At 33.5% G+C, this 16,818-nt stretch overlaps 1 protein-coding gene across 3 annotated transcripts in view; it reads left to right on the top strand.

Moving 5' to 3' along the window:
- Positions 1 to 1,713: 1,713 nt before the first annotated feature.
- Positions 1,714 to 16,818, top strand: part of LOC149807643 (uncharacterized) — a 28,906-nt gene continuing 13,801 nt past the window's right edge. Inside the window, exons 1-4 of one of the 3 annotated variants that reach the window (XM_089969094.1) lie at positions 1,714 to 1,897; positions 9,411 to 9,880; positions 13,957 to 14,130; positions 15,891 to 16,002. In XM_089969094.1, coding sequence (XP_089825220.1) covers positions 9,443 to 9,880; positions 13,957 to 14,130; positions 15,891 to 16,002 — 724 coding nt within the window. In that variant the 5' untranslated portion in view covers positions 1,714 to 1,897; positions 9,411 to 9,442. Of the gene's footprint in view, positions 1,943 to 7,111; positions 7,976 to 9,410; positions 9,881 to 13,956; positions 14,131 to 15,890; positions 16,003 to 16,818 lie in introns of those variants that run through there. The other 2 variants (XM_089969083.1, XM_089969088.1) reach the window with 2 other exon arrangements.

Raw genomic sequence — 16,818 nt, 5'->3', positions numbered from 1 at the left:
TCTCATCATGCTGATTATACTGGTGTTTTGTGCAGAATAATTACATTTCTAGTATAAATTATCCTTGAAATACACTAATGGTAATCTGACTTATCTTATTTATATTGCTATGTAGATCTATTATGTGTTACATTATTTATTCATGATTGTAGATGGTCATTGTCATTTAGCAAACAGCATAATAAATATTTAATTTTTTAACATTGTGCGTTTGTACTTTGTGATAATGTCATTTTGTTTGAGTCAACATGTTATTGTGGCCTTTTGACCTTGGAATCTGTACAAGAAATCTTGTTGATGAATTTGATGTGATTTAAGTTCAGGTCATGGGTTTTTCACTGAGAAAACTAGGTTACCTAACGGTTAGCTCCTAAAGGACTTGACCTTGTTGACACAATGATCTAGAAATAATTATTTGACTCTTGTTCTGGTTCTGAAACTGCATCTAAGTTTTTCACATAATTAGTTATTTCTACCCTACCATCAATCTTAAAAGGAGTTATTTAGTTGTGTTCATTTGAGAGGATTTAATGTATTTATTTCAATTATTCCTTGGAATTACAAGGTGCTCATAAACTTAAGGATTACATAGCTGTTTTGGAATTACTGTAAATTCATTTAAAGACATTTTGGATTATATCATTGTGATACATCAAGACTCTTAGCACATGAAACTATTCCAGATTTTTGGCACATCAGTACATTAGACTGGACTTCATTCAGAATACCACTGGAATTCATTAGGAATACTTGTTACTGTTTGACTTGTGATAAAATTTATAAGATTATTTAAGATTTTGTTCACTATACCATAAGTAATTTTTAATTTTTCTTTGTGTATTGTAGGGAAGTAAATTATTTGTTGAATTTTACAAACCTTGTTGGATTTCACTCTTTTCAGGTACTTAGTTTAAGACTATATATATATATATATATATATATATATATATATATATATATATATATATATATATATATAGTCGCATTTAAGTTAAATTAGCATGTACCTAGAAGCTTGTTAGATAGTACAACCAAGTGGCAGTGCGAGGGAATTGTGGTTTGGTACGGGGAAAATTGCTTCTGGGCACCAGGCGAATAGGTACTGTCGAGATTTGTTCTTACTTTTAATTTTGCACATGCAATTTTCTTAGCAATTCACCTGCACCACACTGTAAAAAGGGCAAATCTTCACAATAAATCAATAAATCATTTGTTAAACTAAAATACCTTTAAACATGAACTCAAGGTACAGTTCTTGCCATAGGTTTTCAGTCATTTTATTTTTTTTATTTTTTTGGGGTGGGTGGGTGGCGGGGTAATGGAAGTGTGTAGACTGGAACATAAACAGAGCAACATGCAGTGGGTGACATATTTTACATCTGGATCAGCAGTAATGCCCCATTATTTACTGTGCACTGTCGCCAGAATACACACAGAAAACAACACCATAATGATCATATTCTAAAGAATAAACAATGACTTTTAAATCAATACCAAATGTGCCTACTCTAACTCTTGTATGGCCACCAGAATGAGAGTAAGGGAAAAAGCTCGAAAAATAGACTGGGACCACCGAAGTAATAATTGTGATCTTAGTCCATATCAAAGTCTCCATTGCAGAGCACGGAGTTTTAACAATCTATAGAGTATTGTGAACAGAGAAGTCTACTATTTAATTATCAACATTTCACAACAAGCCAGTCGTGAAACACACGATTGAGAGTGGTACTATTCGTTTCGAATATCTTCCTGAGTTTTGGTCAACGTTCAGACGGACGGTAGCGAATCGCCCAAACCAATCAAATTTATGTGGATACTTCATCCGAGAGGATATTTTGACCAGACGGAAATGCACAAGCGGTGATCCGATTGAGACGGGCAGGTCGCAAATAGCAACGTTCGTGTTCTGTATTGCAAATTCTCCAGAGAAGTTGAATTTTGAGTGAATATTCTTCTGTTTTCGCAGACATTATGCTTTATTTACCCCATGTTTAAGCTTTCGATGTTAGGTTGCAATTATATTTTATAAGAGTACGAGCATAGGTTGCGGGCAACATAGTTTTACTTTCACTTTCGCTTTCAGACTAAAATCGCAGGAACACTCATTCATTGTTGTTGCTGTTGTGGCGTTTAACGCCATTTTTCAGCATGGTGGCCAGTATTAATGATGGAGGAAGAACCCGGGAAGAACCACCGACTCACGAGAAGCTACTGGCAAGTTTTCTCACATACCCACATTAGACTCGAATCCAAGCAGGCAGAGGTGAGATGGCAGTGATCCGTAACGGAGAACGCTTTTGACCACTCGGCCACTCGAGGCCCCCACTCCTTCAATAATATATGCACTGGCTGCACATTTTAATGAAAAGCCGATTAATTTGTCCTTTTGTGACACAATATCAAATAAATTCCTAATATTTTTGACAATTATATGAAGGAAAGTGTCTCCTATAGCAGAAAATCTAAAATCTTCAGGGATCTCAATTCTGTTTATTTTTTAATTGGCGTTTTTATTTTTCATCAGCAGTGGCTTAGTAACCTTTTCAGGGATTTCGACCTGGATGTTACAGGGTTCATATAGTCTTTGAAGGTCTTTGACAGTTTGGGAAAATCGAGCAGATTACCCTGTCTTTAAAAGTCTTTGAAAATTGAAATAAACCCAAACATTTTAATTTCTTTCCATAATCACAAAAAAAAAAAAAAATTGTCCAAGTTTGTTAGATTTGGATGTAGTCGATTTTTCCTGGTTTCTTTCTTTCCATGACCTGTTCAGTTTCATTTCATCATTAAACAATATTGTAGTATTTTGCATTCATTGTTTTTTTCATATAACATAACTTGTATACAAAATGTTAGTGAAAATAAGTCTTGGAAATGTATGTTTGTGGTCTTTGAAAGTTTGGGAAAAGTCTTTGAATTTATCATTCAGAATTCTGTATGAACCCTGTGTTATTTTAGTGCAATCCTTTCAAGAATTTTTACATGTTCCTTAATTTTTTTCTTCATATAATGCTACAGCAGAAAAAGTATCCAGTTATAATTTATATTTTCATTCATTATTTGTATTTAAACATGAATTTTGCTTGTCCCCTTATTGTGTACAACATATGCAACAAACTTGAAAGACCTGCCAAACAGTTAGTTCCTCTGTCCTTGACTTTTCCTTGCAGTGGAAGTTGTATGAGGATCAGTTCCAAGGCACTAATCATCCTAGTAGAATGTTGTTGCTTTTTAAATTTAAAAATTGCAGCAGAGAAAACAAATTAAGTTAACTTCTTGAAAAATGCTTAGAGTAACTTTATACTGCTACACAGTGACAGTGTATGTAATATATTAGGTAGCCAAAATCCTAAATGGAAATGTAAATATACAGGAATGTAATAAGCAACCTATCAATTCAAAATTTCATTTCTTATCTGCCACCAGGATAACATACATCTCCTTCATATCATTATGTTGGGTTGGGTTATTCACAGTAATGGCCTTAGTAAACATGGGGCCTGATTTGGATCTTTTTGGCGGGACCCCATGGATATACGTGTGGGGTCCACTATGAGCACAGCATTTGGAAAAAAACTTGTTAACAAGTTTTATATGATATTGAACTTAAATTTTCTTCCATCACTTTAAAATTACTTTCTCTCTGCATATATATTTTTAAAAATTACTAATGCGCTGGGCCAAGTGAACACGTGGTCCAATTTGGCCAAATCGGTCTAAATGTTCTAAGGCCAGCCCTGCTTGTTAAGGCCCAGCATATGTGATTGGGAATCAATTGTAGTAGTTTAAATAATGATAGTCCTAGTCATCTCTCCAGCAGTGATACTGTACACGCAGGCATATCAAAACAGATTAACAGTTTCTATTTCTATACAGCTCTAAGACTAAGACATCATGTTCTTTTTACATTACCATATCAACTTACAATTTGGCCCCCTAAAAATATGTTTCCCATTGCACTGGTTTTAAAATTAGGGTAGGCAGATCATTTTGTAAAAGCATTATATAAATTTATTAAGACTTTTTTGTGATATTTTTGTTTGGCCATAGGGAAAGAGTGCTAAAGTCGGCAACGAGAAACCGGGATGGTTAGCCAACTGTAAACATATTCTCTTTTTGGCCTTTAGACATTATTATTCAGCAATTATAAGTACTCTGATGAAATTAATGCATATATTTTTGACAGTGCAGACTTTTATAAAATTATCAGAATGCTGTCCTGACTAATACATGGATCACAACCACACTTATCTTTCCTTGTTGTATAGATCTCTGCTGTTAAATATACTAGACTTAATTACCAATATGTGTATTTTTATAGATGTGATCTATCCACTGTAAGTTAGTAGACAAATATTGATCGTTAGAATTTATTTCTTATAGGGAAACAAAAATCTTTCCCAGATATTGCATTGTTTTGAATTGTATATGCAGCTGCTTTCTTGAATAAATATTGTTTAAATTGATGAATACACTTTATGTCCTTGGATTAGCTTTGACATATTCTTTTGGCTCTGCATTGATTTTTCCTTGACAGTGTGCAAAGTTATTGTCACTCACAAACTTAACTATTACGTGATTGTTGTCATATATGTATGCATAAAATATATTACCTCCAGTAAGGTAAGATGGTTGCTCTGTTACAGTTTCTCCTGTATTAAGCATTATGCTTCTACTTTTAGGAGTGTTTGTCTCAACAGGTGAAGGAGCGTTTTCTCTGTGATAATTTCATTGCTGTAACAGGATTCGTTTTAACATCTTTCATTTTTGAAATATTTACCTTTTGCATATGTAATAGGTGTACTGCACTTTCTTATAGTTTCCTTGTAAGTGTTTCTAGATATGTCTGTACTCATATACTCTCTCTATGTCCATGTCCTTTTTGATCTCTGTACAAGCCTTTAATATAAATGAAAATTTGAAATAGTTGGTAATGTTGTTCACTTTTCTAATCTGAGTCATCTCTTGGACAACTGATGTATCTTACATGTATGACATTTTGTTTTTAATTAATTTTAAAGCATTTCTTCCTTCCTTCCCTCACTCCTTCATTCATTTATTTATTTAAAATGAATCAGTTTAAATACACTGATATTGACAATCTTTTCTCATAACAGTGAAACTTCATTCATTATTATTGTGTACATGTCATGATTGTATGAGCTTGACAGACATATCTCTTGGTAATAGTCCTCATGATTGATTTTATTTGGAAACACACTTCTTGATATTTTTATGAAACTTCCTTTTAATTTTCGGCTGTTTTGAATGAGTACTATTTGGACCATTAATCCACAGACTGGTTTATTGCTAGTTCATCAAATAAGGTTTGTTCATTTCTGGGATGCAATAAATGTTGTTTTTGTGAAGTCATTGATGTTAGTTTTTATGTTACCCTACAAAATGTTTGGACTGCTCTGGTGGACTAGTGGTTAGAGCATCTGCCTCAGATGCAGGAGGTCGTGGGTTTGAACCCCGGCTGAGTCATACCAAAGACTTACAAAAATGGTACTAACAGCTGCCTCGCTTGGTGCTCAGCATTAAGAGATTAGTGTTAGGACTGGTCGGCCTGGTTTCAGGATAATGTGACTGGGTGGGACATCATGCTACATGTCTGCAGCATGATACCCCCAGTGCTAGACATCTCTATAAACTGTCACACTGCAGACATCATAGCGATATGACTGAAAAACTGCTAAAGCTACATTAAAAATCTAAATCACACACACACACAGACACACACACAAAATGTTTGTCTAAAAACGTTTGCAATGCAAGTCAGTGTCATTAAGCAGTAGTTTTAACTGGTGTCCAGATTTAGTTTTGAGCTTGTTACAGTACTACTTATTTAGCAAACTGAGCTAGCTCTATCATTCTAAATCCATCATGGATCAGATTGGTGAGTTTAATCTTTTTATTCTTCATACTGACAATTATTACCTCATTACTGATTATAGTTCTCTTAGTAAATAATAGCTACTTGTAAAGTTTTGGATACTTCTCTTCATTTGAACTTATTATACCAGTTGTTCATTTCCATCTATTTTCAGTTTCTTTGCCAAAAATGCTGTTGTTCATCATTTGAAGTCTTTTTTGAAATTGTTGCTTGTTTTATGTCTAAATATTGTAATATTATTGTAATGCACTTAAGTCAATGTTTCTGATGATAAACTCTACATTTGTTATGGTTCATTGTGCTGCACACTGTATAAATATTTTACCTGGAATCATGGTACTAATTGGTGATGCATCTTGATAGTACATGTACAACTGTATTTATTTTAGAATCATTAAACTAGATGATTGCATTTCTCTCTGTTAGTACAATACACTTAACATGAAAGAAGGTCACTGTGCTCTGTATTTCAGATTTTACTGGCTTTGGTTAATATTTTGTATTTAGTTCAGAACAGTAGGTTTTTTGGACCAAAGATATGTACTTGTACTGTTAAAACTTTGAGATGGGATGCATCTTGATATGTATTATACTATCTTCCCTAAATAGAGTCACTGTGACCTATGTTTTATATTTCACTCACTTTTGTTAAATGTTTATGTTTATTTTTCAAGCTCTGTTTATTTTAGAATCATCAGAATAGATGATTGTTGCAACTGAATTAGTAACAAACCCTTACAACCAAAGAAGGTCACTGTGTCCTATATGACACATTTTACTGGCTGGAACAGCCAGTGTAAGTGAGAAAGTGTGACAGTAGCTTCCTGTGTGTAGATTGTTCTTCCTGCGTATTTCTGGGTTCTTCCTACACCAGCTATACTGTCCACCACATATAGCATAATGCGTGCTTAAAAATGGCAATTCAACCACAACAGCAGCAACCACCTTACCAAATAGTTTTTTGTCACCTATCACTCTATCTATCTATCAGTATATATATATATATATATATATATATATATATATATATGTATGTGTATATATATATATATATATATATATATATATATATATATATATATATATATATATATATATATATATATATATATCAGGTAGCTAGCAATACCTTGGGTCATGAAACTTTGTGATGAAATTCATCCTGATAATTATTACTATCTCATAACAAAAGCAGGTTACTGTGAGCCACATTTCATGCTTTATTGACTTTGGTTCATTTCTGTGTTTTAAGTTTCTTTCTTGACCTGTCCTCAGGTTGTTGTCTTCAAACAAGAGGACTGTATGCATCTTTGTTAATAACACACCCTAAGGAAATGAAGGTCAAGAAGCCTTACATTTCACTGGCTTAGGTTATGCATTTAGCTGTTAATAAGATAAATTTTTAGTAGCTGTATGCTTACTGTTATAACAAGATTCATGAAACTTGGTGAGGGAATGCATCTTCATGAGTACTACATCTTTGTAAAAATGAGTAGGTCATTGTGACCAATAATTCATGATTGACTGACATCGGTTTAGTTTGATGATTTTACTGTTTATGCTTTAATCAATAAATTGAATGATTGTATGCATATCTCTTAGTACTATATCCATACCAAAACAGTCACTATGATATGTATTTCACAATTGTTTTTTTACTGATTTAAGATTTGGCATTTAGTTCATGACTTCATAAGTATTGAACATCTTTTGTACATATAAAACCTATCTAGAACCTTGAAACTTGAGGATACACTCCATTTCATTACTAGGTCATTATGTCCCATATTTTATTCTTCACTAGCTAGGGGCCACAAGTGGCTGAGTGTTCTCAGGCACTCGCCTTTACCAATCACTGCCATCTCACTTCTGTCCATGTGGGTTCAAGTCTTGAGCTCAGCCAATGTGGGTATGTGACGAAGCTGCCAGTAGCTTCCTGTGAGTTAGTGGTTCTAACTGTGGTTTTCCTAGGTTATTCCTCCACCATATATGGCCTCTTTTGCACTGAGAAATGGCATTAAATCACAAAACAACAACACAAGCTTGGGTTTAATTTTGTGTTTGATGTTCATATATCAGGTATTGTTCATGCTAGAATCATATCTTTGTGACCTCTGCACCCATAAAACAAAGGAGACTTATCGTTATATATATTTTGTTATGTGATGGCTTTGGTTAAGTTTTTGCATTTAGCACAAGACCATATGGGTTTTATGCATGTTATATTTATTTTATCCTACATAGAATGATGAAACTTGGTGGGTGGATGCATTTTAATCAGTTATACAAACTTTTTGCAACATGAGTAAGAGAATCATATTGGATGTTTCAGTGACTTTATTCAGCTTTGGTATTACAAGTTTATATATTGGGTACTGTTTATGTTTCAATGTTGAAACCCGATAAGTGGATGTATCTGTGTTAGTATTACACACTTAAAACTAAAGGTCACCATGACCTACATTTTAACTTTACTAGGATTGGTTACATACTGTATGTGTAGTTATTATCACAAAGGTCCGTCCATCCTAGACCTATGTACATTCTACCCTATTCAGAAGTCCTTTTCTGGCCAGTGCAGTTGAACATAGGAATACATATGTTTATTCAGTGGTAAACTTTCCAAAATAATGACTGTATTTTGTAAATTGCAATATTTCCCAGTGTACTGTACATGTGAATAAGTATATGAATGAGATGAGTGGACTGCATGCTGCATGGTGTTGTGAGACCTAACCTACTGTTGCTATCAAGATAATTATTTATACATGAAACAGGTTTGTTCTGTTTGCTGTCACTCCATGGTTACTCTAAGCCTATGAATTTGACCCAGTACAGTATGGCTTCTTGGGGGTGGACAATGCTAATGGCTAATCAAACAGATGTTAAGACTCATGATTTAAAAAAAAAATAACATTAATCTCTGGGTTGTATTTGTTACTCATTATACTACTGTAACTTTGTTAGCATACTGAGTATACATAATATACTAATTCAATGATTTTTATTTTAAATTTAGTGATGTTTTTTCAATTTGCTATTACAAATTTATCAAATCGGCATTTAAATTAATGATTCTTTAGTGGTATAGTTAAAACATAGCTGCTTAGACAGCTTTAAAAATCGAAATTGTTTTGTCAAGATTCATCCTGAAAATTAATGATTGATTTATGGATGTAAGTCATTGTTTGGCTCACGAAGGGCCTAACAGTGATGAAATAATACAACTGAAACCAGCTTCATCAGGTACAAAAATCTGAAATGCCAAAGTTGAGACAGTATCAGACCTGGTACATGTACTTACATTTTTATTGAAAACGATCAAAACTGAGGCCCTCTTTATGTCCTTTGATAACAAGATAATATTATAGCTGTGGTAACATATTATGATATATTATGATAGTAGTTATAGGTTGTTGTAGGTATGAAAGGATTGAATTTAAGTTTGAATAACTCTCTCTCAGTGTCTTATGTTGGTGTGTCTATTAATCATAATTTATGTAACTTTTTACAGCATTAGTAGTGAAAAAGTGAAAAACATCAACGATGTCTTCTGACATATATGAGATTGTGTTCTCCTTTGATACAACGGGCTCAATGTATAGTTGCTTGGAAGAGGTACGAAAAAGTCTGGGAGACATGGTTCAGAAACTCAACAGTAAAATACCTGGTATTAGAATTGCCATTTTCTCACATGGAGACTATGGAGATGAAAGACGTTATGGCTATTTAACCAAGTATGTGAACTTCACAAACAATGCTGGTGAGTTGTGTTCCTATGTAAGAAATGTTGGGAAGACAGGAGGACATGGTCTGGCAGTGTATGAGCTTGTCATGAGACAAGTCCAAGAGAACTTGTCTTGGACAGCTGGGTCTAATCGTGCTTTGGTTCTCATTGGAGACACACTTCCTCATGAAGCTAATGATGGCGAAAACAGTCGGAGATTGGATTGGAAAAATGAAGTGGCCCGACTTCGAGATATGGTATGAATCTTATACATTTATGTGTTGAAGGTTTTACTTACTAAAGTTTTAACTCTTGAGTTAAGTGGTAAAAGTTTCCCTTCCAATGCAGAACAAAATAGTTGCAATATTCAAAAAAATGTTTAGGAGAATGGACTCCTTTTCAAGGGCAAATGGGTATTGGGGTTGATTGTTTTCCTTGATTTCTTCATGTATGGTAATGCTCTGTAACACACAATAGCTCATTAGCCCCCATTTTGCCCAATTAACATCAGTGTATCTCATGTGTAAGTCCACGTCTATCTGTCACACTTGATGAAACATAATTAGTTGCACACACTTTAGATGCTTACACAACATACCATATTTTAGGACCATAGAAGACTTTTATCTTCTTCTTTATTAGCAGGTTCAATTTATATTATTAAAATTTGTTTATGAAATTTTTTAATTAGATTTTTTTAAACAACAATCATTTTAACCATACTATATAATTTAAGTAAAATACTATTGGTTGTTCAAGTGACTAAAGTGCATGCAGTTAATTAGGTTTTACCAGTAATTGTTGCTGAAATGGGATTGGACAATTCATAGGTATGACAAACAAGTGCATAGAGTGGCATTATCATCAGTTTATTTCAGGTTGAGGCTAGATAGGCAGCAACATTGCAATAGTGGGAACACCATATTGACTTAAATTGGCACCTGAAGCTATAATGAGGATAGGACATCAATTTCAAACATGCATCAGAATAACATAGCATTTAATACAATGGCTAAATTGTCACAGTGTACTGTGCTGGGGACTGCATGGAACAAAGAGACATTTTCCAATCAGAATTTAACTGGTTAAATTAAAATATTTAAATAAAGTCATTAGCAGTTAAGTTGTATCTTATTAACCCAACAGAATAAGGATATTAAGACACTTTCTTTCTCTGAGTCCATCTGCTTTTTTTACCTGTACTCTGTGAGAAATGGATGGAAATATGCCAAATTTAATAGTTGACTTTTCAATGCTATAATAATACTGGGAGTGGTTATATCATCAAATGTACTAAAATTATTATTTCTGTTTCAATGATATTTTTTTTTGTTTTATATTTGTCTTTATTTATTTATTATCATTATGACTATTATTATTACATGTATTATTATTACATGTATTATTATTATTATTATTATTATTATTATTATTGTGCACAGAGATACAATAATTGTTACCTTTTCACCCAATTAACAGCTAGAGTTGTGGAAGGTCTTAGTCACACAACCCCCAGTATACTTGTTAGAATAATTTCCTCTTGGCTATTTTCACTCTTTTCTTTGACTTTTTGCTATGAGGATGATAACATCACAATGACAAATCTACTCAGCCTCTGCCTTTATATGTGTATATAACAGACATCACATAACCCATCAGCATCCTTATCTGATGAATCTATTCATAACTGAACCATCCTGTTCATGATAAGCCGATGCTTATCACAATGGCCGACTGAAGATGTTGGGCCGACTGAAGATGGTGGGGTAAATAATGAGTTCCCTTGTCTCTGAGAAATGTTTCCCTCCTTTGAAAGCAACCAAATAAATAATAAAAACAATTCTGGTAACAAATCAGCCAAAAAGTTTTTAAAAAATTCAGAATCTTTTGGCATAATTAATTAATTTACAGTGATTCGACACATAAATGTGTGATGTTTTTACAAAGTTTTACGATCACAGAGTTTCTTTACACATTCGACTTTGAGCATATAACTAAATGTCATCATTTTTAAAAAATAAAAAACCCAGTTTCATTCATATAAATTTGTTTCCTCCTCCACTATTCTACCTATCTCTCTGTTTTCTTTTTGACTTGTCTTGAACCTTCTGAACCATCGCCTTTTTTCATCAGTACCCTTTTAGTCAGAGTTGTCATGGCCATAATGTGCAGCTCTGTCTGTACAGGCCTATCCTTAGGCAGACTGCATGTCTCTATTTGTATAGACCTATCCTTGATATCTGGCATACCTCTGTATGCACAGGCCCATCCATTGATGTACTACAAGGATGAAATATGATGATAAAGGAGTGCCTTAACAAGCTGGCCACACTCCATCACCATGTAGAAATTTTTGTGCATTGAATGATCTCCTTCGTAATTCCTGACATTATTGTTGCTGGCTTTTTGACGCTCCTGGTAGTGCTGGCTACGTGGACTTTCAAAGCATTTTCCTGATCCCAATGTTTTACATCTGCTGTTCATGAATGGGATGTAGCATATTTCCTGGTCCCCAACAGGGTGTATAACTGTCATGGATTATGCATTTCCCAATCACTCTTTCAATCCATTACCAATTTAATTGGTTGCTGGTGGTCTGCTTCATTTTATCAAAATCTACTCTGATCCATACATTTGCCATCTTGTTGTGCTGTGGAACTTTTTTTAAATAGCAGTTCTTGTTCTACTTGCTAATTGAGAACTAACATCACGAATGTGCTTACTCTCCATAACAGTTAAAAATCCAATAACTGAGCTGTGTAATATATGAGACATGGTAAATTGTGAATACAGTAATATCTATCAAGTTAGTGTGCACATCACAGGAATGACTGAACAAGGTTATTATTATAATAACAGTGTTCGTATATTTAATACATGAATCTGTCTATGAAAGGATGCTCACATTGGATTATAAAAACTAAAGTGTTGCTCGATGTATATGTACACAGCACATACATGAATTCAGCTTGTCTGTTCAGCTGTAAAACATCTCATCTGGTTATTCTATCCAACAGCATGATATTATGTGTCATAGGTCCAACTTTCTAGAAAAGTCAGAGTATTTTCCCCTGAAATCCAATATGTAAAAGATGTCCTCACCTGTATAGCATGAAATAATGAAGATTTACATTTGCACATTCCTCTGCAGCTGGATATTGCATCCATAATGTGGACAGCTTCCAGACAAGGCTTGTCTATGACAAGATAGAGGAAAGTCGATGTGTGCATTTTGCAGCGAGAGAACAGAAAGCAGTATTTCAAAACTGCCAAGGAAAAATTACCATGGGCACTGCTGTTTGTGTAATCAAACCAATCTGCAATTATGTTTATATATAATACAATGATATTTTTTGTGCAAACAATTCTGTGCCATGTTTATTATCTCCATTTTTACCATTAGAACTGTGGAAAGTTGTATTCAGTCATGACACCCCAAGCGTACTTATTAGAATAATTACTGCTTGGCTATTGATTAACTTCTTGCTCTGAGGACAGTACACATCAAAATGATGAATATGCTTGGCAGTTATATATTACAAGTGTCATGTTTTGCTGCCACACCAACCTCAGTGTAAAGTTTTGTTTTGCCCTTCTGGTGGTTTTATGTATAATACTTTAAGGCACTTAATGCGAGTGTTCCTTGGATCATTCTGAACCACTCTCAATGAAAAAAGATCAGAGTGCATATTTGTCTACCACAAACAAGTTGCTGGCATGTTATACACTAGTGTTAAAGTTTTATCATACAGGGAAATGATCAGCTGTATGTTTAGTGTATACATGGTACTTGATCCCTTCCTTCATCTACCCAGGTGAAAGTGAGTCACAGTGATTTTATTTTTTTACACATTGGTCACAGATTAACCCTAATGTAAATGTTTGGTCCTGTTGCCAAACTTCCAGTGGGCATGCACACACATATGCATGGACTGATCAACAGAAAAATAGGTTTCTGGCATTTCTTTACAAAATGCATGAATAGCAATATAAACATCTTATAATCAAAAGTGTTCAAGTGAGTATCTAAGTCAAATTGATAAATCTTGTTATGTAAAACTTGTGGAAACATTTGTGGTTGGTGGGGTGAGAGTTATTTTAACTTATTGTGGCCCTTGCTAATGTGATCCTCGATTCACTCCTGCCTTTCATTCCACTTTTTATTATATTGTCTACTTTGGTCCAAAATCCCTCAGAAAAAAAATATACATTTTAGACAGGTGATTGCAAGATAGAGGTCTGTCTTAAAGATCAATATATGGTAGAATTTTGAAACAAATAAGAATATATATAAATTATAATTGCTTTCCCCATTTGATTACTTTTTATTCAGAATGTGAAAATATATGCCATCCAATGCGGTAACTCTGGATATGGAGAAACGACGACTTCATTTTTTCGCTTCATATCATCAAGAAGTTTTGGATACTATATGCCCCTCTCCAATATTTCCCAAGTATCACAGCTACTAGTGGATATATGCTTTCGGGAAGCTGGACTCACACATGTAAGAAGAACAATTCAACTGATAATTTTTTCTTCTTCAAAATTGACAATCAGCAAAAAATTGTTTTCTTATAATTTTTTTTAGATTATGTATTCAACATAATGTGAATTTAAGTGGTTCCAGAAGAGGTTAGGTCCTTTGATGTTTCTTTGTCTTAGATTTACAGTGTGTTATTTGTTACAGTTTTCTCCTAGTACTCTTTTAAAATCATGGTAAACTGCATTTTTAGGCAATACATGTATTGACACCAAACTGATTTCCAAATTTTTATGAACATTTTCAAAGCATTTACAACAATAGTGTCACTTGCAAGATCTTGTCACATTCAGTTTGTCATCTACAAAACTAACAGATTTTTTAAAAATATGATTGCTGTGGTCCCAATTTCAATTTCCAGTACATGGTAAGTTAAATTGTCTATTCTAGGTCAAGGGTTTCCTGATGATTTTCTTGTTATGCTTCTTCCAACACCAGCTCTGAAGCCTAGTTAACCTGTGTCATTAATTGTATATCATATATGTTTAAATAACTTGATGTATAATTGGTTTAACTTAATAACTTGCACTATACAAGTCAATATGCATAAATGAATTTAATGAAGCTTACTGGGGTAATCAAGATGATGCTAAGAATGTTCTGAAAAATCAATACAGATAGTTTTATTCAGTAGTTCCATTTAAGCCTTTAGAATAGATAAATTATCTGAGTGCATACAGCAAGCTAGAATCACTTAAGTACTTACAAAAGTTTGATTTATTTTTTATATTCATTATATTCTTTTATGTATATACTACTATATTCATGTTATATTTATCAAAATATTACCATGGTTCTGATATTTAATTTATATTGTGTGTTTGACCTTTGTCAGTGATTTAGGGTATAATTTTGGACTATCTGGCTAATGTCATGTTCTAGCTACCTGATTTTTTATCATTTTTTTGAAGAGGTAAACAAAATGTTTACTAAAACATAAGTTCAAGGTCTAACTTTGCTTAAAACTTACAGGAAATTTCCATTAGTTGTTTAGAAAATACTACTGAGATCTAGGTCAAGTGGGGATATATATAAAGGGACTAGGTAAACTATTATTTATTCCTGTTATAATACCAGTCATTGGAAATACATTTTCAGTTATAGTTGTTTTCAGTTATAATTTGAGAGGAGTTATTTATAGAAATTATTCATTGAAATTATAAAGGGCTTATTGATTTTATGAACTACAATAGTACTTTGGGATTGTTGATGACTCATTCAAAGCTATTTTGGATTATCAGGATATTTTGTGCATCATTCAGGACTATGGGTATATCATCACATTAAAGACTTGCAATTCATTTGGAGTATTCTGTTATTTTAAACTTGGGAATATTTAGGATTATTTGGGATTTAATCAGAATACTGTGAGTTCCTTTAAAATGTTCACTTTGTGTTCTAGGGAAATAAATTAAGTTTAAGATCATAGAGTGGTAAAACCATATACATTTCTTTGAGAATATCTTTTAGTGCTGAATAATGTGATTTGCTTATCGCATAGTTACACCTTTTTAACTTTGATTAAAAAGGAATTGTGCATAATCTTTGAAACATTTTTCTTTTCTCTGTCCATTTTTGTTCTGCAAGATTAATTTCAGGAAGTCACCAGAATTAATGCCTTGCTTATCATGTAGTTTAAAGACCTTGATAATACCTTAGATTTAAAATAGGAATTTAGCATAATCTTTGAAATATTTCCCTTTTTTCTGCCCTCTTTTTGCAAGCTTTACTCCGGGAAGTCACCAGAACCAGTGATCAGTTTTAAAGGCTCGGGCTCAAAGGACAGCAATGTAGCAGTTAGTACATCATCTACTGGCTTTGATATGAAAACAGAGGGTAGGTTCAGAACGTTTAAATTATGTGTTATACACATCAAAGTGTTTATGCTAATTTTGGAATGGTCTTTTTCCTGAGTTCTGATTATTACTTGCAACGTCAGTGAAATATATACTTCCATCATTTTCTTACATGATTATGCATTTTTTCCCAGAATCACGTGTGCTAGGTTTGCTCCAGTTTTCTTGATTTTTCTAAGCAAAGGTATGTCTTATAAACCAGAAATGTTTTTGGGATATCCTTTGTTCTTGCATTAGTACAGGTATGATATCGCTACTCCTCCTAAACTACTTTTCTATGAAATGTTACACACTCTTATTCACCCATGAACAAGTTGCTCCTAAATGAAGTGGTGTCACTTGGATATCCAATGTGGCCATCAAAGCGGTCATCTCGGAAATATTGTCACTACTTCTAAACATAAAATCTTATTGACATGTTATTTTTCAGACATCTATCATTGTGATTGTGGCCATCATGAAAATCTTGTTATTGCCACTCCTTCTGAAGGTGTTGTCATGGCATTTTCACTAAAGGATTTTTGTATGATATTTAGTTTCTTCTTGATGAAAATTGTACTGATTTTATTTCAAGAATGGCTGCCATGGCAGCAACCTTGAAAATCTTGTTATTGATACTCGTTATGAATGGAAAGCCACATCAACATGGGGTCCTTACCAGAAATCTTCATATATGTCTTGTTGGTTCTAAAGAAAATGGTGCCAGTCTGACAGCCAATATGGCTGCCATTGCAGCCATCTTGAAAATCTTATTATCACCTCTGCTAAACAGAAAGTCATACGGATAAGAAGTGTT

This window comes from Sinohyriopsis cumingii, chromosome 1, assembly GCF_028554795.1.
Source record: "Sinohyriopsis cumingii isolate HCF-2022 chromosome 1, ASM2855479v2, whole genome shotgun sequence".
Taxonomy (NCBI): domain Eukaryota; kingdom Metazoa; phylum Mollusca; class Bivalvia; order Unionida; family Unionidae; genus Sinohyriopsis; species Sinohyriopsis cumingii.
Note: the sequence above shows the minus strand (reverse complement) of the source record. Positions and strands in the feature narration are given on the sequence as shown.